This window comes from Heterocephalus glaber, unplaced genomic scaffold, assembly GCF_053883595.1.
Source record: "Heterocephalus glaber isolate CG9 unplaced genomic scaffold, H.glaber_assembly_v1.0 deba00001428, whole genome shotgun sequence".
In the NCBI taxonomy this organism is placed as follows: domain Eukaryota; kingdom Metazoa; phylum Chordata; class Mammalia; order Rodentia; family Bathyergidae; genus Heterocephalus; species Heterocephalus glaber.
Genome location: NW_028258293.1, coordinates 18,516,897 through 18,541,732, shown reverse-complemented (window position 1 = coordinate 18,541,732; position 24,836 = coordinate 18,516,897). Strand labels below are relative to the sequence as shown.

The following is a 24,836-nucleotide window of genomic DNA, read 5'->3' as shown; positions in this document are numbered from 1 at the left end:
GATTGCTTTAGTTTGAAGTGACCACAAGTGACAACTTTCTTAAAATGAAAACATCGACAGTCCTGTGAAGGCTTCAGGCCTCTCTCACCAGCTGATTCCAGGAGGGTGTCAGATCAGGGAAGCACTTTCCACACACCCACACCCCTCTGAGCTTCAGCTCCCTTTGATTAAGCCTTGCAGCAGTAGTGTAAGCCACGGCAGCTATGGGAGAGACCCCAGGTCGTGTGTTTCGGGTACCTAACCCAGATGGTGGACAACCTGAGCCAGACAGCAGACGCAGTCTCCAAGGGAGCCTCACAGAAGCCATCCCCAGCCTGGCAGGATGAAAACCAGCTGTTTAGCCTCCTTGCTTCTCTTCCTGACAGCTTTGAAGCTAGGTACCTGGATATGAATCCTGATACCACTTTTTCCGGCAGGTTTTAGGTAGTTATTCATCCAATAACACCTTCTTAGCCCTTACTATGAACGTGGCATTGTGTGAAATACTGGAAAATGGAAACAAACAAACAAACAGGACCAAATCTCCACCTTCAGGAAAGCCACAGTCTAATGGGAAAACTAGATTAATACTACAGTGTAATTTTCCCACCTATAAAAAATAGGGCTAATACTCTCACAGGCTTATTTTAAGGATTAAGTAATATGAAGTGGCTTATGGTGTTAAACACATAGTAAGTGCCTGTTTGCTATACTTTGGGCATTGAATTTCCACCAAAAGCCCATGTGTTGAAGTATTAGTCCCAGCCTATGGTGCTATTGGCAAGAGGTGGAACCTTTAGGGGGCGGGGCCTAGCAGAAGGAAGTTAGGTTACTTTGGGTGTGCTCTTGAAGGGAATTTGGGACCCCAGCCTCTTCCTCTTTCACTCTCTAACCCCTGACTGCCATTAGGTGAGCAGTACTCTTCCACCACATGCTCCCTGCCATAATGTGTTGCCCTGCCGCAGGCCCAAAAGCAATGGAGCCAACCAACCATGAGCTGAAACCTCTAAAACTGTGGGAAGAATCAACCTTTCCTCTCTATAAGTTGATTGTCTCAGGCATTTTGTCACAGCGGCAGGAAGCTAACTAACACACTGGCAAATGGCAGTTTTCTCTAGTATCCTCTCTTTAATGTAAAATCTCTGCCCCTCCTCCATCTGCCTCACTTTTCTGGTTTAAAAGGCTGGGAAGATGCTCTGTTCCCAGTATGAGGGCTGCATCCCCAGGAGATGTGCTGCACTGCTTAGGTTCAAAGTCAGGCCCTGGTAAACAGCACCATGTCTCCAAGTCTGAAGAATATTCCAGGTTGGTGGGGTTCAGACCCCAGGAGCCCAGACTGGGCAGAGAGAAAGGATCCCATCCAAGAGACACTGAAAAATCTGTCCACCTCCTTGCTCCTTTCAGGCACATGGCTTCATCTAAGAACATGTAACTAAAGACTGGCCTTCCTCTGAAGAAATTCCTCCTACACTTAAGGGACATAACTCAATGTCCAGAGAAACTTTCTGGACTTGATCTCAGGACCACTACAGCCTTATCTCAGAGCCTCCAGGGCCCAGGGGAAGCTCCTCAGGGGAGACACTAAATTGCGTTGGGTCTCAGATCCCTCAGCAAACAGTCTGAGCCTGAGGGCATGGATGTTTCTTCTGCCTCTAGCAGATTCCTATTCTAATGAAAGAAACTTCAGACTAGAGCCTTCGCAACAGAGATGTAACTTTGAGGTCTGCAAAAGGAGGAAGTTTTATCCTTCCTCACTAACAAATGAGGAAAACACTAAACTGCACAACACCACACGGTGAGTTTCCAATATTGAGCAGGGTGCAAGAAGGTATTTAATTTTTGATTTACAAAAATCAATGTACACTTTCTATAGTTCTAAAAAGTAATTATAAACTCAGAAATAATTTTGCCTATTTTCCTAAAAACAACTAGCTCTTGAGGAAAACCATTCAGCATTCATAATTGTTCAGCTTTGGGTAAATAAAATGATTACTTTTATTGTTTTCTTAAGGCAACTGTTTTCCTATTAACAAGTAACCAAAATAACTCCTCCCAATCAATAAACAGTTTATTTATAGGGCATTTCATGATTTACTACAATTCTCTCTAGTTAAAAAAAAAAAAAGTAAAACCACCCTTCTGCTTTCTGTTTTCATTAGAAAACAATCTTATGAAAGGACTTTAAATGATCAGTACTTTTTTTTTTTAAATCGTGGATCAAACTCAGGACCTTGTGCTTTCGAGGCAGGCAGTGGAACCATTGAGCTAAATCCCCAACCCAATCAGTACTTTTTAAAAAATGCAAAGTGTACCTTTCCAATGTGAAGCCACATGCATCTCTGAATTGTAAAGAATGTATATTAAAATTATATCATACAACAAAATGCACATTTTGTAGATAGGAAAAAGAAGTTCAAATTGAATCTTCCTGACAATTGTCTTAAATCATATCTTTTTGCCTGCTATTAAAATTATGTCACATTGCTGTGAGTTAAATCAAATCCACCCTGGCAGGAAGATGGGTTGACGTGGCTCAATACAGTTTGGAGGTCAAAATGGAAGAAAACACAAGTTTCTCCTAAGAAGACTCTCCCTCCTCCAGGAAGGTGGGAAAGAGATTCACCAGCCAGGTAGCTGAACACCCTGCCTAACCCTACCACCAGCCAAGATTCCAACCACTGCAGCACATTACTGACATAAGACCACTGTCTTAATTACCTCATTTCTGAGACAAAATACCTAATACCCACAAGTTAAGGGAGGAAAGGTTTGTTCGACTCACAATTTGTAGAAGTTTCAGTCCATAATCAGCTGGCTCCAAGGCAGGGTGGCATGGCAGACAGGCATCAGAGAGGAGAAACAGTCCATGGAAGGCAGAAGGTAGCAAAGCAAGCAAAGGATGACCACAGCTCTTTCTGTCCTTTGTATCATATCCAGGCTACTTAGGAAAGGTAGCACTCACACCCTTAATCCTAGTGCCCTTGATCCTAGCATTGCACCATGAATCAATCCCAGCATCACACACTCTAGAGCCACCTCTGAAAAAGTCCCAGCTTAACCACATCAGGCTTTGGGGAGACATCTAGACACAGGCCATAACAAGCGCCAAGTGGGTTTTGCAAAACAAAGATTTATCTTCCAACAAAAGTAGGTGTCTGGCTGGTGGGCTCAGGATTCCAGAGCATCAACAGGTCACACTGAGATGCCCCTGAGCAGATCTTCCAATCCCATTCTGCTGGGAAGTTGTCACTAACTTTAGTTGGGGCTCCCTGAAATCAAACTTCTGACTGTCTCAGACTCGATCAAACTGGAGAAGCCCTAGCTAAGTGCACTGTAATGAGGCTGAAATTTGCTATTTTAAGTGTTGCAGCAAGGAAATATAATCCTGACTCCATTTTCTATGTGAGCTCTAGAAAGGAAAGACAGCAAATGAGATGGAAGGAAAGAAGGAAAGAAGACCAGAGAAAAGAACATGTCTTCCCCATGCTTACCACCTGCAAGGCAGGGTGATGGTGCTTTCCCGCAGGTCACCCCATTTGACCAGCAAAACAAGCCTGCAGTGGCTAAGGAGTGGCAGTCCTCTTTTCTGAAGGTGGGGAAATGGAGGCACTGGAAAGAGATTTGCCAGAGGTCACCCAGCCTGTCAAGGGCTGCGCCGACTCTCAGCAATGTCTGCCTGCATAAACTGTCTCACCACGCTAAATAAGAGACCCAGCTTTCCTTCTCCAAGATAACTGTGGGTTTTACTTAATAGCTGAGCTTCCCCTCTCCTAATCTTTCCCACTCCATTCCTCTAAATCCTCCTCATCCTTGTGAAACGTGTCCTACTTCCGGGTTCGGTTTCCATTTTAACTCTCCTCAGATTAGGTGGTGGCAAAAGAACCTTAACTGTTGCTTGTTTTGTCTTGTCAGGACGATTACTGCTCTTCAGAACGACAACATCATCTGCATCCTGCCCTCCCCACCACACCTAGCACAGGGCCATGCCGACCAGAGGTGGGCTCACAATCAGCAAGCAGCCACAGAGCAGCCTTTATTGATAACTGTGCCTCCCTATGAGAAAAGAAAAAAATGGAAACAAAGTCTATGTAAATAGAGAAGGGTGGAGGGGGTGAAGGGTGCACAGGTAATGGGGAAAAAATAAGAATCAAGATATATCACATACAAGTACAAGCACCCAACGATAAATGTAAATGTATTGTATTGTATACCTAAAATGTGCCAATAAAAGAATTTAAGCTAAAAAAACAAAAAAACTGTGCCTCTTTTTCAGCCCCTCCAGTCCCTCTACAGCGCTCCTTCCAGAGTGGCCTCGAGGACTCTCTAACCAGCCCTTCTCTGGCCTCACAGCCCAACTCCCTTCTCCCACTATCATTCTGCTGGAGCCACTCTGGCGGTCCCACTGTTACTCAAACATACCAGGCACATTCCTGCCCATGGACTTTTGCACTAGCTGCTTCCTCTCTCCCCTTGCACCCTCATCCCATGCACATGCACATGGCTTACACCTCACCTTGTGTAAGTCTCTGGCTATAAGAGAGCCCTGGTCACCTACTTTAATTGCAGCCCCTTCACATGTGTGCCTTTGCTCCACTGAAGTATCCCCACCACTTACTAGGTGCTTAATAAATGCTGAGTGAAGGAAAGGAAGTATTTGAGCATGTGATCAGATGAAGGCGTGGGGACATCCCAGGTCACTGACCAACTTCTGGCCAAAATAAGAGAGAACAGGAATCTGGAGGAGCATCCCCAGTGGGCATTCATCTCCCATTTGCAAACCCCAGTGGATAATTCCAGCCTTGAGGTCCATCTCCTGCATCTGCTCTACATTTCACTCCAAATATCCCATCCCCTCAATTCAATGGGAAGCTCCTGGCAGGCCTGGCCATGTCTCCTGTTTCATTCCTGCGTACCAGTGCCCTCTTATGGTCGCATTCCAGGCCCCATCCCCTGAGCCAGAGGGACCCCCCAGTGCAGCTGTGGTCCGAATGAGAGGAGAAGCTGCAGTCATGAGCACTTAGTTCACCCTAAGTCCTCTCCTGGGAAAGGAGACACTGCTGGTTGCAATCGCCATACCTGGCTCTTCCTCCAGCCTCCAGAGGGCTGAGTCCAGGTGGGCTCCTGGGTGCCATCCTCCTGCGTCCCCTGGGAAAGGACAGCACACAGTCCCTTGGTGACCCAGCTCAGGCCTCACTGTTCCCAAGGATCTTTTTCTCAGTTTCACCTGCAGCCCTTCTGCTAAGAGAAAGGAATCCATTTCCTCTTGATCAACATGGCTGCAGGAGAAAACAAGAAGGGCCCAGCCCCTTGGCAGGTGGCTTAACAGAAGTGATAAGGTCATGTCTCTTACTGCTGCATAACCTTGGGCAAGTTAATTACAATCATTGAGCCTCCACATCCTCATCAGTAAAACAGGGCAGTAACATCATCCCACGGGGTTGCTGATGAGCCTTAAATGATGTAAAACCTGTAAACCATTTACCAGTACTAGGTGCTCAACAAATATAAATTCCCTTCCTCCTTCCTGTCTCTTCCAGATGAATTCAGACCTATTCTATAGCCTTTTCCCACTTGTTCCTTTTTCCAATTTTTGAGTCATTTATAAAAGTCTCTTCTATCCACTTTCCATTGTATTCTCCTTCTAACAAATCCCCGGTTCTATTAAATTTTTTAATAGTCTCAGGCCGGTTAGAGTTGGAAAGGTCTATATCATAATTTCTGCAAGTTTACTTTCCTCCATACGCTTTTTAGAAACTAAAGCAAATCAGAGGATCAGTTTATTATTAAAATGAGATTTCAAAGTTGAAGTCATCAGAAGGCTAAGATGCTCTTCTCAGCCCGTGAACTGAGAGGCTGGGCCAAAGCTCCTCGAGCCCCTCCAGCTCCTCTGTGGCCCCTTCTCTCCCATCAGGGAAATACGATGATTAATTAGGCAAAGCCTGTCCCACTTGTTGAAATCCTTTGAGGCAGGATTTCACATAAACACCAAGCATTAGAACTGCTATAAAGAAAAACCAGAAAATTCCTCTGTCTCGGATACTAACCAAGCCACTGCTAAGTAAATCTGTAACCGGAGATCAAAAAGGATCTTTGGCATGGATAATAGAAAATGTCACCAGCATAAACAGGAAGAAAGATTAGTTCAATAAAGGAATAAAGTCACATTTGCAGGTCTCCAGTAAGATTTTTGCTTACTTTTAACTTCCAAGTATATAACTCACAAGGTTATTAATACGGACTCCTACTGTTTTGGGCAAATAAACAGCCGCTGATGTTTTGTGCCCAAACCACTTTATTAGTGCTTTCCTTTAAAGCAATTGTTTTTTCCTTTCCAAATTCTGAGAGGCACAGACAGCTAAAAGCAGAGAGTGCCAAAGCAGAACGAATAACAAAGGAGACAGGAGGCAGCTTGTGTGGGCAGGAAAAATGGGGTAGGGGCTCTTTTGACCCTCCCTGCCTTCTGATGACTCTTTAGCAAATCAAAGTTCAAAAGTAGGGAGCAGAAGGCACAGGTGCAGTACAAGGAGAAGGGCAGTTTTTGCCCTGGTGCTGGAGCTGCCCAAAATAGAAGTCATCACTGAGAAAACAGGAAGGAGTGATGAGCCATCCAGGTTTGCCCTGGCCTGTGAGGCTGCCTGGGACCCAAGACTTTCCTCTTTATAACAAGGAAAGTCCGGGGTGACCCAGGACAAGCTGGTCACCCCAGAAGACACAGGACTGTGCCAGTGCACCGGAAGACACTGGGCAACGTGCCTGGCACACAGCAGGTGCAAGAAAGTCACACATGGAACTTAACTGCAGTTAGAACACTGCTTTGCCTACAAGGACAAATCCTCCAGGGACCCACAGTGATCCACAATGATCCCAAGAGATCCACAGCCTTCACGGTGGCACTTCAGTCACCCTCCTGGAACAAGGCCTCTTCCTCTACCCACCCTAACCTCGAGTTCCTTGTTTTACCCACTTGCCTGACTTCTCTCCCCAGTCTCCCACTGGACTTGAAGCCTCTGACCTTAGGCTCGAACATGATCCAATATTCTCCCATTCCTCTCCATAGAGACAATATAGATTTTGGAGACAGTTCATCCTCCTGGCTCCACCACCTATCATACCAGTCCTGACCTTGAGCAAACTACCTTCATTAGTCCATTCTCTGCCACTATCACGAAACACCCGAGGCTGGATAACATGCAAAGAGGTTTATCCAGATCACAGTTTTGGAGGCTGAACGTGCAAGGTCAGGCAGCCCCATGGATTCAGCCTTTCATGAGGGACCTTTGGACACATCACAGTGTGGCAGAACGCATCACGGTGGGACCGCATGGGAGAGGGGGAGAGCAGTTGTGCTAAAACAGAAAGCAAAAGAGATGTGGGAGCCAGGCTTGCTCTTTTTATAACCACTTGTCCTCTCAGGAACTAACTGGGGTCCTGAAGATCTACATTAATCCCTTCCAAGAACAATGTCCTCAATGACCTGATCAATTCTAGGACCCAAAGGTTCCACTAGCTCAAGGCCACCACTGGGGACCAAGCTTCCACCAAAAGAACCCTTAGGGGACATTCTCAAACCATATCGATGTACTCTCTAAGTCTTAGTTTTCTGACCTCTAAAAATATACCTTGCCTCATTGTAAAATGAAAAGGAATTATTAGTTAACAAGAAGTTATTTGTCCATTGAAAGAAAGAAATAAGTAATCCTGTGAGGACAGCACCTAGACAGTTTCTGCCACACAAGAGTAGTTCTCCACCCTTCCCTCAATACAATCAATCTTTAATTCTTTATATGGCTGTTGCTTGTAACATAAATCAAAGATCTGTCTAAGATTCTCATTTGTTACTCCAAATTTCTCCTTAGCTTTCTCACTCTTGTATTCACCGGCCTAAGCAATTTCGGTACTGCTCTCCTAAGTCCCTAGATGCTATTATCATGACACTTATTAACCTAAGCTTGAAAGCCTGTCTTGTCAGGGGCCTTGAATTACCTTCTCACGCCTCTCAATGACCTTTAGCTCTGAATTCCCAGAAGACAGAGATGTTTACACAAGTCACACTAGTGAAGCCCAACAAGGCCCCAGAAATGGGTAAGATGTAGCACTTAACAATCCTAATGAGAGTGCTTTACTCTGAGACCTGAACTCAGCACACTGGTAGAATGAGCACCCTCATGCCAGAGAGCTGCCCTCAAATTTCCTCTTCAAGCATTATTTTCCACTATTCCCACCTGTCCCAAAGTGAAGAGTACAAATGCCACATCTCTGGCTCTACCCAAACACTGTACTTGTGTGACCTCTCAAAGAGCAGTGACAACAGAATTGAGCCCAGTGAAGTATGTCAATACCCTTCTAGTCGTGACTTCATATAGGAACCTGTCAGTATCTCACTAGAATGGGATATTTAAATGCTTCAACTGGCATCATTAAGGGCAACTTCATCTCCCAAAATTGACTGTCATAAAACTGAAAGTGACTATCAGGCAGTGAAAGAGAACTACATCTCAGAATTGCATCCCCACTGAGATGATCTGTCCAGCAACATATTTTAATCCATAATTGTGTACCCAGAAAAACTACCAAAACATTAGCATTCATATAGACCGAAATCCGTTTGCTTAAAGTTCCAGGTGGCCACACTCCAGAGTCCACAGAGAGTACACAGACCCACAAGGAAGAACCAGTTGTTTCCAATCATGGCCACAACCTACTGTACTTTCGAAAAAGTTATGAAGTAATTTGTTATTAATAAGAATTTAAGTACCAAAGCTTATGAATGATTAACTTTAACTCTGTGAATAAAAGATTTCAAGGTTATTGAGTTCCCATGCATACAAATACGCTTTTGTGAGTGGGAAAGAAAGGGGTACAGTGACAAGGAATGCAGTGTGCGCAGGTGGGCATCATCGTGGCCCTGCCCTGGGATGCATGCCCTGCATGGGAAGGCCTGGGTGGGAGCAAGGAGGAAATATGGAGACTGCCTATGCTCAGCATTGCATGTTGTGACCCCAAAGGCAAAGTGGGGTTTGAGAAGATAACCATGGTAGAATAATCAAATCTGCCAAATTTGAGTCAGAACCCTCAGCTTTTGACAGACATTTTTCAGTGTCCACTCAACATTTATGGACTTCTGGTCCTCTGACTTCATGCCTAATCCCAGCTCTCCCCAAAGCCCACCTTGCTGCCTTCTGGCTACATTCACCACTCATCCTCAGCTGGGTGTTTCTCAAAGGACCTTCTATGTAATGTCACCTCGAGTTGGATTGCACTCCAAGATGCTTCTCCAAAGGACACAGGGTCTGTCCCTGTCTCCTAAATAGATCCCAGCAGTAAGAAAGGGAAACCAACCTAAAGAGAACCCCCAAACCCTACAGCAAGACAACAGCTTTCCAAATAAAGTGAGGTCAGAAATTCTACCAGATGGCAATCATGATGCTCCAGGAACCTTGATGTGGCTCTGAATCCTATAAATACTCTTGAAAAATTAGATCAACCTAACCCAAATGACTGAAGTTGAATTCCAAGGACTTCGTGAACCAGACAACCAGACTATGTCTCCCAAACATTTTTCATTTTGAATTCTCCTTGAGATTCTATACCAACCTACTTATCAAGGGCAAATAACAATTTATGTCAAGTGAGTGGGAAAGAATGTGAAATTCATTTATTTCACAGCCTACACACTTCTGGCTAAAAATGAAAATCCTTTGGCCATGGGGAAAAGTTGTCTTCTTCAGCATGGTTTTTCTACTTCATGAAGATATGGCTATTAACCAAGGTAATTAGGTTCAACCTTAAATCTTACTACTGAACTCTCTCAAAATACCAAACATTGTTACTAATATAATTTTGTACAAATAGCTTTACTCTTTAAATCAACTCCAGGTACTCAGCAAACACCATATCCTTTTCTTCACAAACCCTGCCACCTCAAGGAGCAGGTAAGAATGCCAGCCAATTTTAGGTGACATCCAGCAGCTAGAGGGGACAGAAAAGCATTCACACCCAGGAATTTCTGATTCTCAAGGCCCATATACGGCTTGTAATCATGGTGAACAACCTGCTGTTAGGGGTCTGATGTACATTAATATGCACATAACATGCCTGACAAACTTTCAGGAAACAAAATGCAGTTAATAACCCACTTCTCCCATTGTTGGGGACGATCTTGATGCAGTAAGATAATAGATTCGGAAATTAGTCATATAATGTAATATATTATTAATCATGGTATTCAGAAGGGTAAATAGATGTTATAAGAATGCCACCCAGAAATCAATTTCTTTTGAGATTTATTTATTCTCTTGAATTCTTTATGCTACCATCATCCCTCACAAAAATGTAACCTTCTCATCATTCCTTTTCTCCAAAAAGTGATTTTCAACATTTTAAAAAGAAGAGCCTTTCGAAAAATAAATATTCTACAGAACACCAAATATAAAACAGATGAAAAGGGAGCTGTACTGGCTGGAAGGAGGGGAAGAAGCAGGTCTAGGAGGGTCTCAGAGACCCACTCTGACCTTTTGATTTCTCAGGGCCCAGGTCAAGCCTTCTTGAATTTTGGCACACCTTGGAACACTATTTGAAACATGCTATCCTAAGGCATTCGTCTAAAATAAAAATCAGGTATATAATATATACCACAAGAAAATGTATATTTTTATTAATGAATTGAAGATACAAATAAGTAAACATGTATGTAAAATACACAAATCACAAACACTGATACTCCAAGAGAAAAATAGTTGCCACAAGACGAAAACAACCATGGAAGGCATAGGGAGGAGATTAAGTTCTAGAGTGGTCACAGGAGGACAGATCAAAAGGCTGGTGCATTTGATGGTGATTCATCTGCCTAGGAGGGGAACGGGACACTCAAAGCTGCCTGGGCTCCATGACACTGCTACAATAAACATTATTGGTGGCTGTGCAGAAAGGCTTTCCTTTTGAAAAATAATCTTTCATAAAAATGTTTGTACTCTTTGAGTCAGCAGTAATCCTATTTCCGGCAAGACATCTTTAAAAATAATCCAGAAAAACAATGATGTTCATTTCTGCTGTAGTTATAATAGCCAGACAAACATCTAGCAATAGGAAATGACCTATCAATAATGAACACATGACCTATCAATGATAGAATACGATTCAGTCATTAAAAATACAGTAAAAGTTTTCTTTAAAAGATCCTGCACTCCACTCTGCAGATTAAACATGCTTTCCCTCTCCTGTAGAAAATAAACCCCACGAGGCCTTTTTCCTTCCATATGGGCTTTTCTCTACTCTTGTTCATCTCTCTATCACAAAGTATGCTATTCAATCATCCACTGGGTTTGTTCCCAAGTGTGTTTATACTGCTTGTACTTCTCACTTTAACCACACAATTTAATGACATATTATGAAAACCAATGAGATCTGACTGATAAACTACTAGAACCACTATGGAAATAATATGGAGATTCCTCAAAAAACTAAAACTAGGAATTTCATTTAACCCAGCTATACCTCTTCTAGGTATCTTCCCAAAAGAGTTAAAGGCATTATATTATAGCGATACATGCATATCCATGTTTATAGCAGCATGATTCATAATAGCTGCATCTTGGAAATGACCTATATGTCCATCAACTGAGGAATGAATAAAGGAACTGTGATGTTTATACACAATGGAGTACTATCCTGCCATAAAGAAGGATAAACTTGCATCATTTATAGGTAAATGGATGCACCTTGAGAACAATTAAGTGAAATAAATCAGATACACAAGCTTAAATATTGCATGGTTTCTCTCACAAGAGAAACCCAAAATATAAGGAAAGAGCAAAAGAAAAGATGGATGATAAGAAGTATGGGAATCTTTTCCAAATGTGAAGGGAATCGAGAGATGGAAGGAGGAGGACAGAGGAAGGGGAGGAAATGGGGGTGAAAAATAGAATTGAGAGACAACAAATGGAGTCAAACGTTTGAAAATGGGAAGGAGACAGAGAAATAGAAGAAACAGGGAGACGGGAGGGGAGCAGGGGGTGAAAAAGGAATGCAGATGTGTTATGCACAGGTACCAACTCCTCACAATAAATCTAAGCATTATGTAGCGCAAACGTGTACTAATAAAAATAAAAACGTTTAATAAAAAAGATAAAAGTCATATTTATGAAGCAAGACATAAACAAGCTTCAGGATAACTAAAAAAGATGACAGTTGTTGTTTCTCAGAAAATGCACTTAAATGCTTTCAAAAGACTTTATACAAAAGGGAGTCAAATAATGGTAGTTAAATTACATGTCAGCAAAATCATTATAAACATCAGACGACAGAGTATAAAAATTTAGTCTACTACAGTGAGATTGCTTCACAAGCACCTTCTAGTTCCCAAGGGGTTTCAAAGCAGAACTAGATGTCAGCCTTCAGAAAGGGGCACTACGGGGTTTGTGCCAGGAGGACTAGGGGAACACCTGCTGTCCACCCGCCCCAGTGACGAAGCTTCGGCCTGACATCAGAAGACTGCCAGTGGACAGGCGCAGTGGCATCTGCCTGTGATCCCAGCCACTTGACCACTCAACCTTGAGGCAGGAAGGCTGCAAGTTTGAGGCCAGCCTGGGCAACTTAGCCAGACCCTGTCTCAAAGTTAAAAATAAATGAAAGAACAGGGCTGAGAATGTAGATCGGTACTATTGTACCCCTGAGTTTGATCTCCAATACCTGTAAAAAAAATATTGGCCAATGGATGTACATTTTGAATAACATTAAAAGTATTTAATTGTATATGTATTATTTGTTTTATTCTTTGCTTTGAGCAATCTTTCAGTTAACTGACTAATTTAAGCTCCAACCGTGTTGCATAAGAGGAATCCTGTTTATTTGAAAACAAATCTACTACACCAGGGACCAAGAGCATCTCAGTTTACCACTATTATCCCCAATAACTGCCCCAGCATACTTCCTGGCATATAGTAGGTCCCCAAGAGATAAATGTTGAACTAATAAACTGGGTAGCAAATATGAAAAAAAAATGCTTTTAGCAAAAAGTAAAGTGAAAAAGGCAGAATACAAAATTACATATAAACCATAACTACACTTTCTTTTGTAAATATGGAGACAAATGGATACAACTAGAAGGAAACACTCAAAGTTGCAAAATAATTATTTTTAGGATAGAATGAATCATGGGCAATCTTATACATTTTTAAATATTTTCTTAAACATTGGTACTTTTTTACAGATTTGAAAAAATAGGAATCCAGAAAAGAATAAAGCCAATTTTGTTCCTACTGAACTCCCAAAATGAGTCAATCAACATTTCTCTTTTGTAAGTTCTCCAACATTTCGGTTGGCTTACTTTGGCAAATTCTCTCCTTCACCCACTTCACCTTCACAAGGTCCTGAGAATGAACCTGTACTAACACTTATTTTGTGTTTCCAAACCATCAGGATGCTTGTTTTAAAATCTGAAGCTATCCACTCTCTCATTTAACATCTATTTGGTTTTTTTAAAAAATTGCTCAAAAATACAATTTACATTCCCAAGAGATCTCCACATACCATCTAATTAAATCATTCAATCAGAAAACAAATTAAAATGAAATATCACTGCAATCCCCAAAAGGAAAATAAACTTTTCAGTCATGACTAGAACAGATCTCTAGGGTGACGCTCCAAAGCCTCTTCTAATTGCAAGTCCTCTCAAACATCCTGCACAACATATTGTGACATCTGCAGCTTCGAGACAACATTCCTTCCAAAGAAGAGAGAGGCCTGAGCAAGACTCCAAGCAGACGTATCCTTGGAGATAGCAAAGCTTCTGTTAATGACTAATTGGTGCACTGGGTACCAGCACTCTGCACTCATTCATTCACCCACTCAGCCATCCAGTAACTGCTCTTTATGGAGTTGCCAGGAATGGTCCTGGGTGGTCATCCAGCAATAACGAGGTGAATATAATCTCTGCCCTTCCTAATGAAACAAAACCAAACCCAGAGCTGTGTGCATTAATCCACAGAAAGCATCTCCAAGTGGGAAACTACTGATCCCATCACCCTTGACTTCCCTCTGAGCCCTTTCACTTCCACACCCACTTCCATCATTGTCAACTGACACCAAGAGAGTGTGCTCTTCCCCTGAGACCTGCCAGCCCTCTCCATATGCAGGATAACAGGTAACCAAGAACACAGACTCTGAAAAGAGAAGCCCAGCTGACACTGGCACCTCCCGAGCCTCCAGAACCAAGAGCCAGGATAAACCTGTTCTTTTTATACAGTAAAGAAGAACATAGGCCCTGCAGCAACACTAGCTGAATTTAAATCCCTATACTACCATATACCATGGGCTGACCCTGGACAAATGAAATAATCTCACTGTGCCTCGGTACCCACTTCTGTAAAATGGAGCTAATATTACCATGAGGTTGTAGGGAGTAAAGAAGCCAACATAGGCAAAGCTCTTAGAGTAGGGTGTGGTGCATAGTCGGTGCTGTGTCATTTTCAGCTCTCATAATTTTCCTTGCTCCTCTCATCTCAGCAGTGGAAAGTGGATTGTTCAAGATTTTGGTGGACACGCAAGAATGGCCCACATCAAGTCAGGAGTTTGATCTTCCTGTCCTTTCTCACCCTCTGCCTTCAGAGCGCTGCACTTAGCCAGTCCCTCTGTGGGCCCCTTACCTGTGTTCCTTAAACCTAAGCTCAGGGACAGCCTTGTCGCCATGAGAAGGCTGTCACTTATCCCTACACCATCACAGAACCGACAAAATAACCTGTGCCCCCTGTCTGCCTCATTGCTGGTCTTTCCCAAGTCCCCACTGGGGCCCATAACTCTGGCCTCTGTCCTGAGATTGGCATCATTTCTGAATATCCAGAGGAGTCGTGGCACAAACACAAGAGAACTAGACCAACACATGATGCAAGGATCCTGCTCTCTTTTTCACTCACCTCTCATTTTTTCAGGCATACATTTGAAAGTCTCAGACAACGCACAGTTATAAGGTTTCCTGGGAGAAAATCACAAAGACTCCTTTCAACTTCAACATTGTGCTCATTTCCATGAGAGCCTCATATATAAATCACTGGAGCTGGTCTACATTCCAGGTGGAGGAGCACAGGGCTTCACAATGCCCCCCATGGTTCCCAAAGCAGTACCTTACCCACAGTCTCCCTGACCAGACAGAAAGATACAAGAGGATCACTTTGAACACATGCAATGAGGGTGGGGGGCAATACGCATGAAAATTTGTGAGTGAAAAGGCTCTCAAAACCTGTGGACAAACTGGGAATGTCAAAGTAAGGCATAGCCTTGTATATCCAGGGAATACTGTGAAAAACCCTGGGGCAAGCATTGTACTTCTATGGCTGATCAACTGTCAATCCAGGCCCGGGTATAGAAAATGACAAGTAAAAAAATAGCAGCAACAGACACCATCGGATGTATCCTTTGGTCGGCCGGACCCAGTGCCTGACTGAGGGCAGAGGCCGGCCTGAAGAAGGAGAGCCCGACGGTGATGGCCACCCTTCTGGAGAAGCGTCAGAGGCCAAGCACGTCATTAGTGAGGAAGCATAAGGAACAGGGTCACTGCTCCTACCTCCCCTGAACCTGGCTGAACCTCCCTTGAGCAACCGCTGCTCTGGCCACATGGGGAAACACAGACAGAGCAGGTCCCTACTCTGGGAAGGGCAGCAGGTGCAAAGGTTGGGACCCAGGCACCTATTGTCAACTAGAGAGAGGGATACAGAGACAGAGAGCGATTGATCCTGGGGGAGGCAACAGCCTTCAATGCCACCCACACTGCCAGGATCGCGTGCTGGCCCCAGGGCCCCGCAGACCTGCCAGGTGTACAGGTGATTTCGCCTCAGCCCGTTCCCTAAGAAGCTCACAGCCTAGTAGAACGCAGAGGGCTCAGGGAGGGGAAGAAAGACAAGTGTGAGCAAGAGAGGCGCTGTGTGTACACAGGGCCAGGAACTCCGTCCCCTCCCTGACAGCTCACCCCACCGGGTGGCTGGGGCGAGCTGCTGTGTGCCCCCTCCCTTTGGACCCCGCAACGGCCCGGAGCACACCCACCCGGCGCAGCCTGGACTCCAGGCCCACCCGCCTGGGTCTCCCGCTCCTCCCTGCCACTCCCTAGGCTAGGGAACGGTGCCTGGGAGTGGAGCTAGCAGAGGGATGGGCCTTCATCAGGTCCCCGCTGGGAAGGCGCAGCCCAGGGCTGGTTTTCTCTGTCCTAGGCAGAAGCGCCACCGCAGTGGCCACGGCTCAGGCTCCAGCAGCTTTGACACCTGCTCCTAAGGAGCGTCGGAGGCCCGCCAGCTGTGGCAGAGGTGAGGACAGATGTTGATTTCAGCAGCCCCCGGCCACAGATTGTCCCTCTCCTTCTCAGTCGCTCAGGGACAGAGCACAGCAAGGCTGGGGCCAGGGCTGGGACGAAGCAATTTTCCTAGCTGGGTACAGTCCCGCAGCCTGTGTCCTAAATGCCAACAGCTAGGACGGTGCGAGCAACTCGCCCGTCCCTTCAGGAGGCCACATGAGCTCTTTCGCCCTCGCGCGATCTCTCGCACACACACAAATGCTCTAAGCTGGACCTGCGTGCGATCCCAAGAGCCCGCGAGCAACCAGCCTGGAGTCACACGCACATTTGGACACGTGCGCAGCACGCCCCCACATCGACCGCGAGCTGCACACTCGCGCGCGTGCAGCCCCGCTCACACACGTGTGCCCGGGGAAGCGCCCAGGGCCGCAGACGCCCAGGGTTCCCTTTGCCGGCGAGAACCTAAGCGCGGGCTGCACCCCGAGCCGGGAGGACCCCGGCGCGCCCCGCACCGCACTGGGCATTCCCGGGCCCCGCGGGCGGCCAAGTTTCCCGGGGTGCCCATACCTTGGATGTGCTGCTTGATGACATTCTCCAGGTGGTCCAGCCGCTCAATAATCTTCAGAGTATCCCCTTTGTCTTCCTCCAGCTTCTTGTCCGGCGCCGGTTCCTGCCCCCGCACATACACGCTGGCGATGTAGTTGGTGACCCAGCCCACGTAGAGCAGGCATATGATGTTGGTCATGCCGCTCAGGATCACGCAAGTGGACACCAAAGTTTTGGTCTTCCTGGTGCACACCATCCTGGGCCCCCTCCTCCATATAGAGCTCCCGGGGCCCCTCCTCGCTGCGCGCCCCGGGTTCCCCCGCGCTCACGCCCCCTGGCGAGGTCGGGCCGCCGGGCGCGCGGGCACCTGAGTCTCGAGCTTCCCCAAAGCCGGTCCGCGGGCTGCGGAGCCGCCGTGCCCAAGTTTGCAGCTGTCGCCGCTGGCCACCGGGAGAGAGCTGACAAAGGAAATGAAATGGGGTTTTTTTAAAGGATTTTTTTTAAACCCTTGAGAGCTTCGCAGAGCCGTCACGGATGGCAGCAGCAGCGTGACCCAAAGCGCACGTCTGGGAAACTTTGTCACTGCCTGGGTCCGCGGCTGCGCCGCTTCCCATCGCCAGGCGCCGGGTGCTTCAGACCCGCGCTGCTCGGAGGACAGCGGCGGTATCGGCGGCGGCGGGGAAAGCCGCGGAGCAGCGCGGCCCGGCCCCTCCGAGCGACAAGCGCCGCCACCAATCGCGCTCCGGCTCGGGAGCGGGGCCGCTGCTGTGCGGCCACGGACCAACGAGGAGGGCTCGGGGGGCGGAGTCCGGGCCGGGGCCCCACCTGCCCACCGCCCTAGCGCCGCCCCCAGGGACTCGCCTGAGCTTGCACCCGCGCGGGACGGGCTGCCCGGACCCTGAGCTCCCGGGAACCGCGCGCGGCGGGTCCCCGCCCCAGGGCGGCAGATTCCGCCTCTTGGGGACTTGCCTTGCTCGCTCTCAAGCAGGAATCTCTGGCTTTGGACGGACCAGAGCCTCAGCTAGCCTCACCTGCCCTGGCCACAGGGCTTTTCTCGCTGGTTCCGCCAGAAGACTGACTCCTCCACCTTTTCCCGCTGCTGGACGCAGAGCGACCACCAGCAGTGAGGCCCTGTGGACATCCGCTCCGTCCTTGGCCTACCTATGGCCTCACTTCGGCCTCCACCCTGCCGGCTGTCCTCTTTGTGCCGGACACCTGGTCCCGGGAATATCCAAATACACCATTGGTGGCCTGTTAGACGCCTCTGCTGGCAACCTGTGGCCCTGTCCAGGTTGTCCTTTCAGTTTATGCAGTTCCCGGGACTAAGTAAGTCGTGTTCTGCAACCCCAGTTGTCATTCAAGTGGGACCAAGTTCTTCTCCCTGCACAGGGAAACGCTGTGGAGAAACGCCTGGGGAAAATGAAGCTCTCGGTGAACTGTACAGTCCCCGCAGGCCTTGTGTGTTGTTGCTGTGGGAAGGCCATGGGGCTGGCTGGAGGGGTGACTGATAGCAGAGGGGCACCACCGGGTTGCTTCTGGGGCAAACGTTTATTCCTCTTTTCCCTTCTACTGAGCAACCAACCGCTTCTCAGCACCTGAACAGAATTTCTTTAAAATTTTAACAAAGACTTTAAAAAATATGAATTTTCACACTCTTCTGTATGTTGCATTATTCCGGCCAGAAAGTAAGAGAGGCAGCTTTCGGTGAGCCACAGCTTCTGGGCTAGCACTCCAGCCAGCCTTGGCAGCGTGCAGGATGTGGCTCTTGCAAAGAACACCTCTGGATTCAGAGAACTGCACTATAAGAAAAGGGAGGGTACAACAGCAAAGAAGGGACAGTTTATGTCAGGATGGGCCAAGGGAACCTTGACCAGTGTTTTTACGGACAAAAACACCCAAAGGGTGCTATGAACATCGTCACCAGCTGGGGATCCAAGAAGATTTTTCTTCACCTCTAACTTCGTTCCATTTTGCATCCTCTCCCAAAGAACCCTGGAATTCAGCTCTTCCAGGTCTCCCAGGACCTTCTACACCACCACCAGGTTAGCCAGAGGAGAAAAACTTGTTTTTTTACATTCCTAATGGGAAAACAAAGAAAATTCCAAGTTAGAAATATAAGGTTCAAGCAGGAAACAAAGTGGAATGTATGACCTGACAGTTTATACCTGCTGATCTCTCAGATAATGTGACTCTGGAGAGCATTAGTACAACAAAAATATAAAAAGGAATGTGAAGCGGCCTCTCCTCTCCAGAAAGTCATGGGATTGGTTGAGTTGACAAAGTCAAAGACTCTTCACTGGAGGGCTAGCCAGATTCCAAATTCTAATCCTTGGACCATCATTTATTAGTTATGTGAGTTGGCATGAGCTTCAAAACATCAATGGAGCTCAACTTTGCCCAAGTATCAAATGTAAACAGTGCCCACTCTGAAGGTCTGGTTTTGGAGATTGAAGGAGAGAATGGGTTTAATGCTGGACACATTGTAGATGTGCAAGCTTTTCTGTTTCTTTCCAAACTCTGGTCCCTCCTTTCCCTGGCCAGGGCATAGCTCCATGAACTCCATCCTGCTATTCAGTAATACTTGGTTTCCCTACTGACCAATATCAGTTCTCTCTCCCCTAATGGAAGCTAACAGGAGCTAAAGCTATAGGCAGCAAGGGGCTCCTCTCATCTTAGCTAGCTGGGCTCCAGCATGTTCACTTTCAGTTCATGATGTCTGTCTTCCCCATCGGTAGTGCACTGATGTGCATAGGTTGATAGGCTATCCTACATGGAATGATGGTTTGCCCCAGGCACTGGTTGTCCCAGGATGCTTTCTACTCATGACCCCTATTATGGTTTTATCTAGATGTCCCCCCAAAGCCTTATGGACTCGTAGGTGGGGCTTTGGGGAGGTGATTGGATCATGGGGGTGTGAAACTCTTCAGTGAATTATTCCACCGATTAGTTTATAGATAAATGTCATTTGGGAGGTGAACCCTGGTTAGAGAAGGTGCGTCCCTGGGGGTGTGGCCTGGAAGGGCCTATCTCCCTCCCTCCTCCTTTGGCTCTCTCTGCTTCCTTCTGCCATACTATGAGCTGTTTCTCCTCTGCCATGCCACCCTGCCTTGTAGCCAGCCAACTACAAACTGTGAGCCTCTTTACAGTTGTGGATGTCAGGTATTGTGTCTCAGCAAGGAGAAAGTAACTAAGTCAACTCCCAGCCTCTTGGTCATAAACAAGGGAAGTGGGGGTGAGCCACAAGGATTTTACCCACAAAGATTTTGCCAAGTCACAAGGTCAAAAAGGAGTTGGCCCCCCACAAGTTTCTTTATAAACAATTTAGGGATAGAGATTCTTATCTTTCATTCTATTCAACAAGTAATTATTGAGTCCTGAGGTTTTATCTGAATGACCAGTTACCCTGGACACTGTCCAGTTTACTCCACACATGTAGTATAATCTGACTTTCGTAGTCTTAATATGGGCCTCTTTTCTGAGCCTGAAAAATCTATTAATGATCATCCTTGAAGTATGAAGACATTTCTGATTCTAAAGTTAGGTCATTTATTGAACCCCTAAGTGTTTCCTCACCTTCCCTTTAAATAAATGCTTCCTTGGGGGTCATTATCAGACTTTGTGATGTTTATCAGAACTGAAGAGTTAATCGGATAACGGGTGTGGGCAGAGACTCTAATACAAAATAGTTCTTTAAACTCACTCTGAGAATATGAAGCTGGGATCTCCTTCTACTCCTGCCACCTTAACGAAAATACAAAGGAGACTAGAAACCCTTGATGGAGTCTCCCTGGTACAGCTTTTAGATTTTAGCACATTGAGGAGGAAGCTGTCCTCCTGATGTGATTTGAGGGCAGGCTAAATGGGACTTGTTACCCACGTATCATCCCACCAACACCTAAGCCTTCTTTAAAAATATCTGTGACACCAGAGTTGGGAAAAGCCAGTCATTAATGGAACTGAGCCACCAATCAGTTACAGTCTGTGGGTGCCCGACCTGAGGGTTAAAGAGGAGCAGTGAACCAAAGTTGGCCAGTGGCAGTGGACCCTGTCCACTCTGTGGTGAGGCTCATCAGTGGCCATCTATCCCCACCAGATGGCAGCACTGTACAAAGCCTTGGGGCCAGAGGTGCCAGTTAGGACTTGGAAGATAAAGGAGAAAAACAGGTCTAGAAGAGCACTTCAATCCCTGGGCTGGCTGCATAGGAAATGGCTTTCCAGGTTCTCACGAGAACAGGCATGGGTGTGCTTCCAGCAAGGACGGATGCAGGGTGTGGACACCAGGGCAATGGAGGTCTAAGACTGGATTCTGCCAGGCTACAGGCCTGAGATGTCTTTGATTGAAAAGGCATGCTTCTGGGAGACAGGTAGTAAATGAATGCTTGACTGGTACTTATTTTGTGCCCAGTCTAGTATTTTCATATGTTGTTTATTGAGCACAGACTAGAGAGCCAGACAGCTGGGTTCATATCCTGCTTTGGCCATTTACTAGCTGCATGATCTTGGGCAAGTTATTTAACTGCTCTGGGCCTCAGTTTCTTCATCTGTAGAATGAGAATAATAGTGATAATCTCATGGGGATTCTATGAGAATTAGATAAATTAATTATATAAAGCACATTAAAGGTACTATATTTTGTAAAGTAGTATTAACTATTGTTACTATTACTTTCTCTGAGCACCTAAGTATCTAAAAAGCAAATTACAGCAGGAAAAACAAGCAACCCAGAGGGAGCTTTCTCCTACCTTAGGGCAAAGGGTCCTCTTGTTCCTCTTCTTTCATCTTATTCTAGACCCAAAGCAGCTCCTATTTGAACTTCAGAGCACAGCCTGACAGCAATCCTACAACTAGACCTAACTCTGTCCACTGAGTCTTCTACTACATGGCTTTTCAGTTGAGTCTTCTCTGTGCTAGACCCAATGCTGGGTACTGGTGATTCAGAAATGATTCACAGTCCACACCCTAGCCCTACACCCCTTTTATGGAGGAAGCCAACATGTAAACAACTGTAGTAACTGTAATACAGTGGGATAAGCACCCACTTGATATATTAATATAAAAGAGAAAGGTGTAAGCAGTTGGCAGAGGCCCCACATTCCTCTCCAACATGTGATTGTCTATCTTCTGAACACTCCCTTGCCATCCAGTTTCTGGACAGCTCTTCTGAGTAGCACTTTCTTCCCTGGAGGGAAATATTTGCAAGATATTTAACAGGCCAAAGGATCCAGAATATATAAAGAATTCATATAATCCAATAAAATACAGATGTAAAACTGTCTAAATAGATCAAGAATATAAGTAGACAATTAAGTAAATAGAAAATTTAATTGTCTAACAAAAATGAAAGGATGCTTAAATTTGTTGAGAATTAGAAATATGTTTTTAAAAATATAGATACTATACTTCACCTAACAGACAAAAAGTATAATACAATAATTTTCAAGTATTAAGGAGAACAACTGGGAAATAAGTGCTCCCATATTCTGCTGGTGGGAATGTAATTGGCACAGTTAGTCTGGAATGTAACTTGGCAATAACAATAAGATTAAAAGTACATGTTACCTTATGACCTTATACTCAAAGGGTGGTCCATGGACCAGCTGCATCAGCATCACTTGGGTGTTTATTCCAAATGCAAACGGTCAGGTCCATTCCACATCTCCTGAGTCAGAATCTGCATTTCAACCAAATCCCTAGATGATTCATGTATACATTAAAATCTGAGAAGTGATACATACAAAACTGTAAACTACAGGCTTCCTTTTGGAAAAGAACCAGGATCAGCAGTAGCAGCCAACTTCCAAACATCTTACCAGGTTCATCTGCAATGTCTGAATTTTTAAGATGAATAGTTCTTAATGTAATACTTGCAAAATTAGAATTATTCTTTAATTTGTAAAAAGGATTCATCTGGTTGTGCTGAAGTCTGCTTTGTGTTGGTTACAGACCTGTTTTGTGACCTATGCTAGTTTTGCAACAAAACTATACTAAGCCCATATCCACATCTGTAGAATAAGAATAACTACACCTAGTCAACAAATGGCCAGTTCAGCCCTACATGCTGTGAGCTTTAAGCACATCACACTGAGTACAATTCACCCTTGGCATTCATATGATGATTCTTCTTGTTAGAAAAATGGCCATCCTTTATGGTTTATGGTTGTATGGAAGACAGCAGTAGTGTGGAAAAGATTTTTACCAAATAGAACAAATATGTGTGCATGCATGCACACATACATACATACACATGCTTATATAAACACATGCACATACAAGATTCTTGAGCTCTTTATGCTACCTATGAGGATGTTTCCTTTTGAAAAATAAAAAGTCATTAAGGTATATAATCACTTTCACCACATAGTGAGAGCAGGGATGTTATCAACCACCACTCTTTCACTCACTCAGAACCGTTTCTTTATTTTGTGTCTTTTACATAGCATTTTTATAGAGTTGTCTGCTTTTACACATGCAGTGAGAGATTTTATGAAAGTTTGGGCTTCCTGTTCTTCAAAGGGGTGCACAGTAGGAAATGAAATGTGTTGACCAAGAAAGCAATAGAGGACAGTTATCACATACATGTAACCAAACAGACTTGGGTTTGAATTCTGATTCTACCATTTACTACTTGTGAACATGGGGAAGTTACTTATGTTCTTGCATTTCAATTTCCTCATCTGTAAAGTGTATCTAATGTGGTTACTGTAAGCATTAAATGAAATAATATTTGTGAAGCTTGGCACTCAGCTGTGGTAAGTATCCCATAGATGTTAGTTTTGATGTTACTTACCACGTTTATTTAAATAACAAATCATGATATTTCATTCCCTGTTCATAACTATGCATATTATATAGTATACATATGCAACCCAAGGACTAAATGTATACTTTTAATTTTTCTATGTGAAAGGATGAGTATCACTTTTCCATACAATTTACATGAGTAGAAATGAGTGGAACTACACAAAATAGTCACATGCCTCATCTGACCACCCAGATCACTAGGGCAGGTCGGGTATACGAGCACTGATCAATCCATGAAGCACTATCCACATATGTCTTGTCTTGATTTTCACAAGAGCTCCACAGGTAAGTTACCATTATACTCACTTTATAGATGAGAGAACTGCATCAAATGCCAAACATTAAAGAGTAAAAATTGTAAAAGGCTCTGACTCCAATCTAGCATTCTTTCCATCCCACCTCCCAGCTGAGTAACTAACAGCTATGGGACATCTGTCTTCAAGGAAGGGGTCGCTGTCTGATTAATACTCAAAAGTGAGAGACAGTTTAGAAGTATTTACATCTGCAAACAGATTGTTGGACTGAGAAGAGCTTTCGATCGCTAATTGGATGTTGTCCTTTGAACAAAGAAAATATCCTTAATTCCCCCTCTCAAAGGTAAGGATCTGGTTGATAGAGCAGAGCAGAGGGACATCACATCTAGAGCTCCTTTGACAGCAGTCAGAGAGTCACAGATTCCCTGTGCGAAAAGTGCTTCCATGCAAGCCCCTGTGTAGGCTGCAGGAAGGTAGGGAGACAAGAAGCTTGGTGGAGAAATGCATGGTGGCCACCTTAATGCCCCCCGCAAAAAACAAAAACTGTGTTCACTGCTTTTCACCCAAATCCCTCATTCTCACAGTCTCAAACTAGTAAAGGCCTTCTGTGAGGAAGACTGGTGCCTGAGGGCAAAAAAGAAGTAGTGACCTTTTTAGGATGGGTATTCAATGGTCTGGGACATTACAGCCCCACAGGCGTATTCTAGGCTTTGCTGCCAGCCAGATGGTAAATAAAATATTCAGCAGACACACAAACTTCTCACAACAGCAAGGTGACTGGCTTGTTCAGAACAGAGTGATTTCTGTAGAAAGCACAAATTGCAAGTGGCAAGAAGCAGCTGGGAGGTAGTCAGCAATCTGCTTCCCCTGACAGAGCCAAAGACCAGAGCCTGGGACAGCTTGCAACTGCAGCAGGGCCAGAGCCCCTCCTCAAAGAGCTGTGGAATTTGTCATCAAAGGACTTGTATAAACTTGGTTCC

General features: G+C 45.2%; 1 protein-coding gene and 1 pseudogene across 4 annotated transcripts in view; both read right to left on the bottom strand.

Moving 5' to 3' along the window:
• The window catches only part of LOC147827990 (serine/threonine-protein phosphatase 2A 55 kDa regulatory subunit B delta isoform pseudogene), a 152,124-nt pseudogene extending 135,133 nt beyond the window's left edge, over positions 1-16,991 (bottom strand). The window contains exon 1 of the transcript XR_015451447.1: positions 16,823-16,991. The product of XR_015451447.1 is annotated as a serine/threonine-protein phosphatase 2A 55 kDa regulatory subunit B delta isoform pseudogene (transcript). The remainder of the gene's footprint in view (positions 1-16,822) is intronic.
• The window catches only part of Galnt18 (polypeptide N-acetylgalactosaminyltransferase 18), a 343,509-nt gene extending 321,789 nt beyond the window's left edge, over positions 1-21,720 (bottom strand). The window contains exons 1-3 of one of the 3 annotated variants that reach the window (XM_087211670.1): positions 21,544-21,720; positions 17,833-18,879; positions 16,823-17,259 (exon numbers count right to left, since the gene is read on the bottom strand). In XM_087211670.1, coding sequence (XP_087067796.1) covers positions 16,823-17,057 — 235 coding nt within the window. In that variant the 5' untranslated portion in view covers positions 17,058-17,259; positions 17,833-18,879; positions 21,544-21,720. Of the gene's footprint in view, positions 1-16,822; positions 17,511-17,832; positions 18,929-21,543 lie in introns of those variants that run through there. The other 2 variants (XM_004851426.3, XM_021263800.2) reach the window with 2 other exon arrangements.
• Between the last annotated feature and the right edge of the window lie 3,116 nt (positions 21,721-24,836).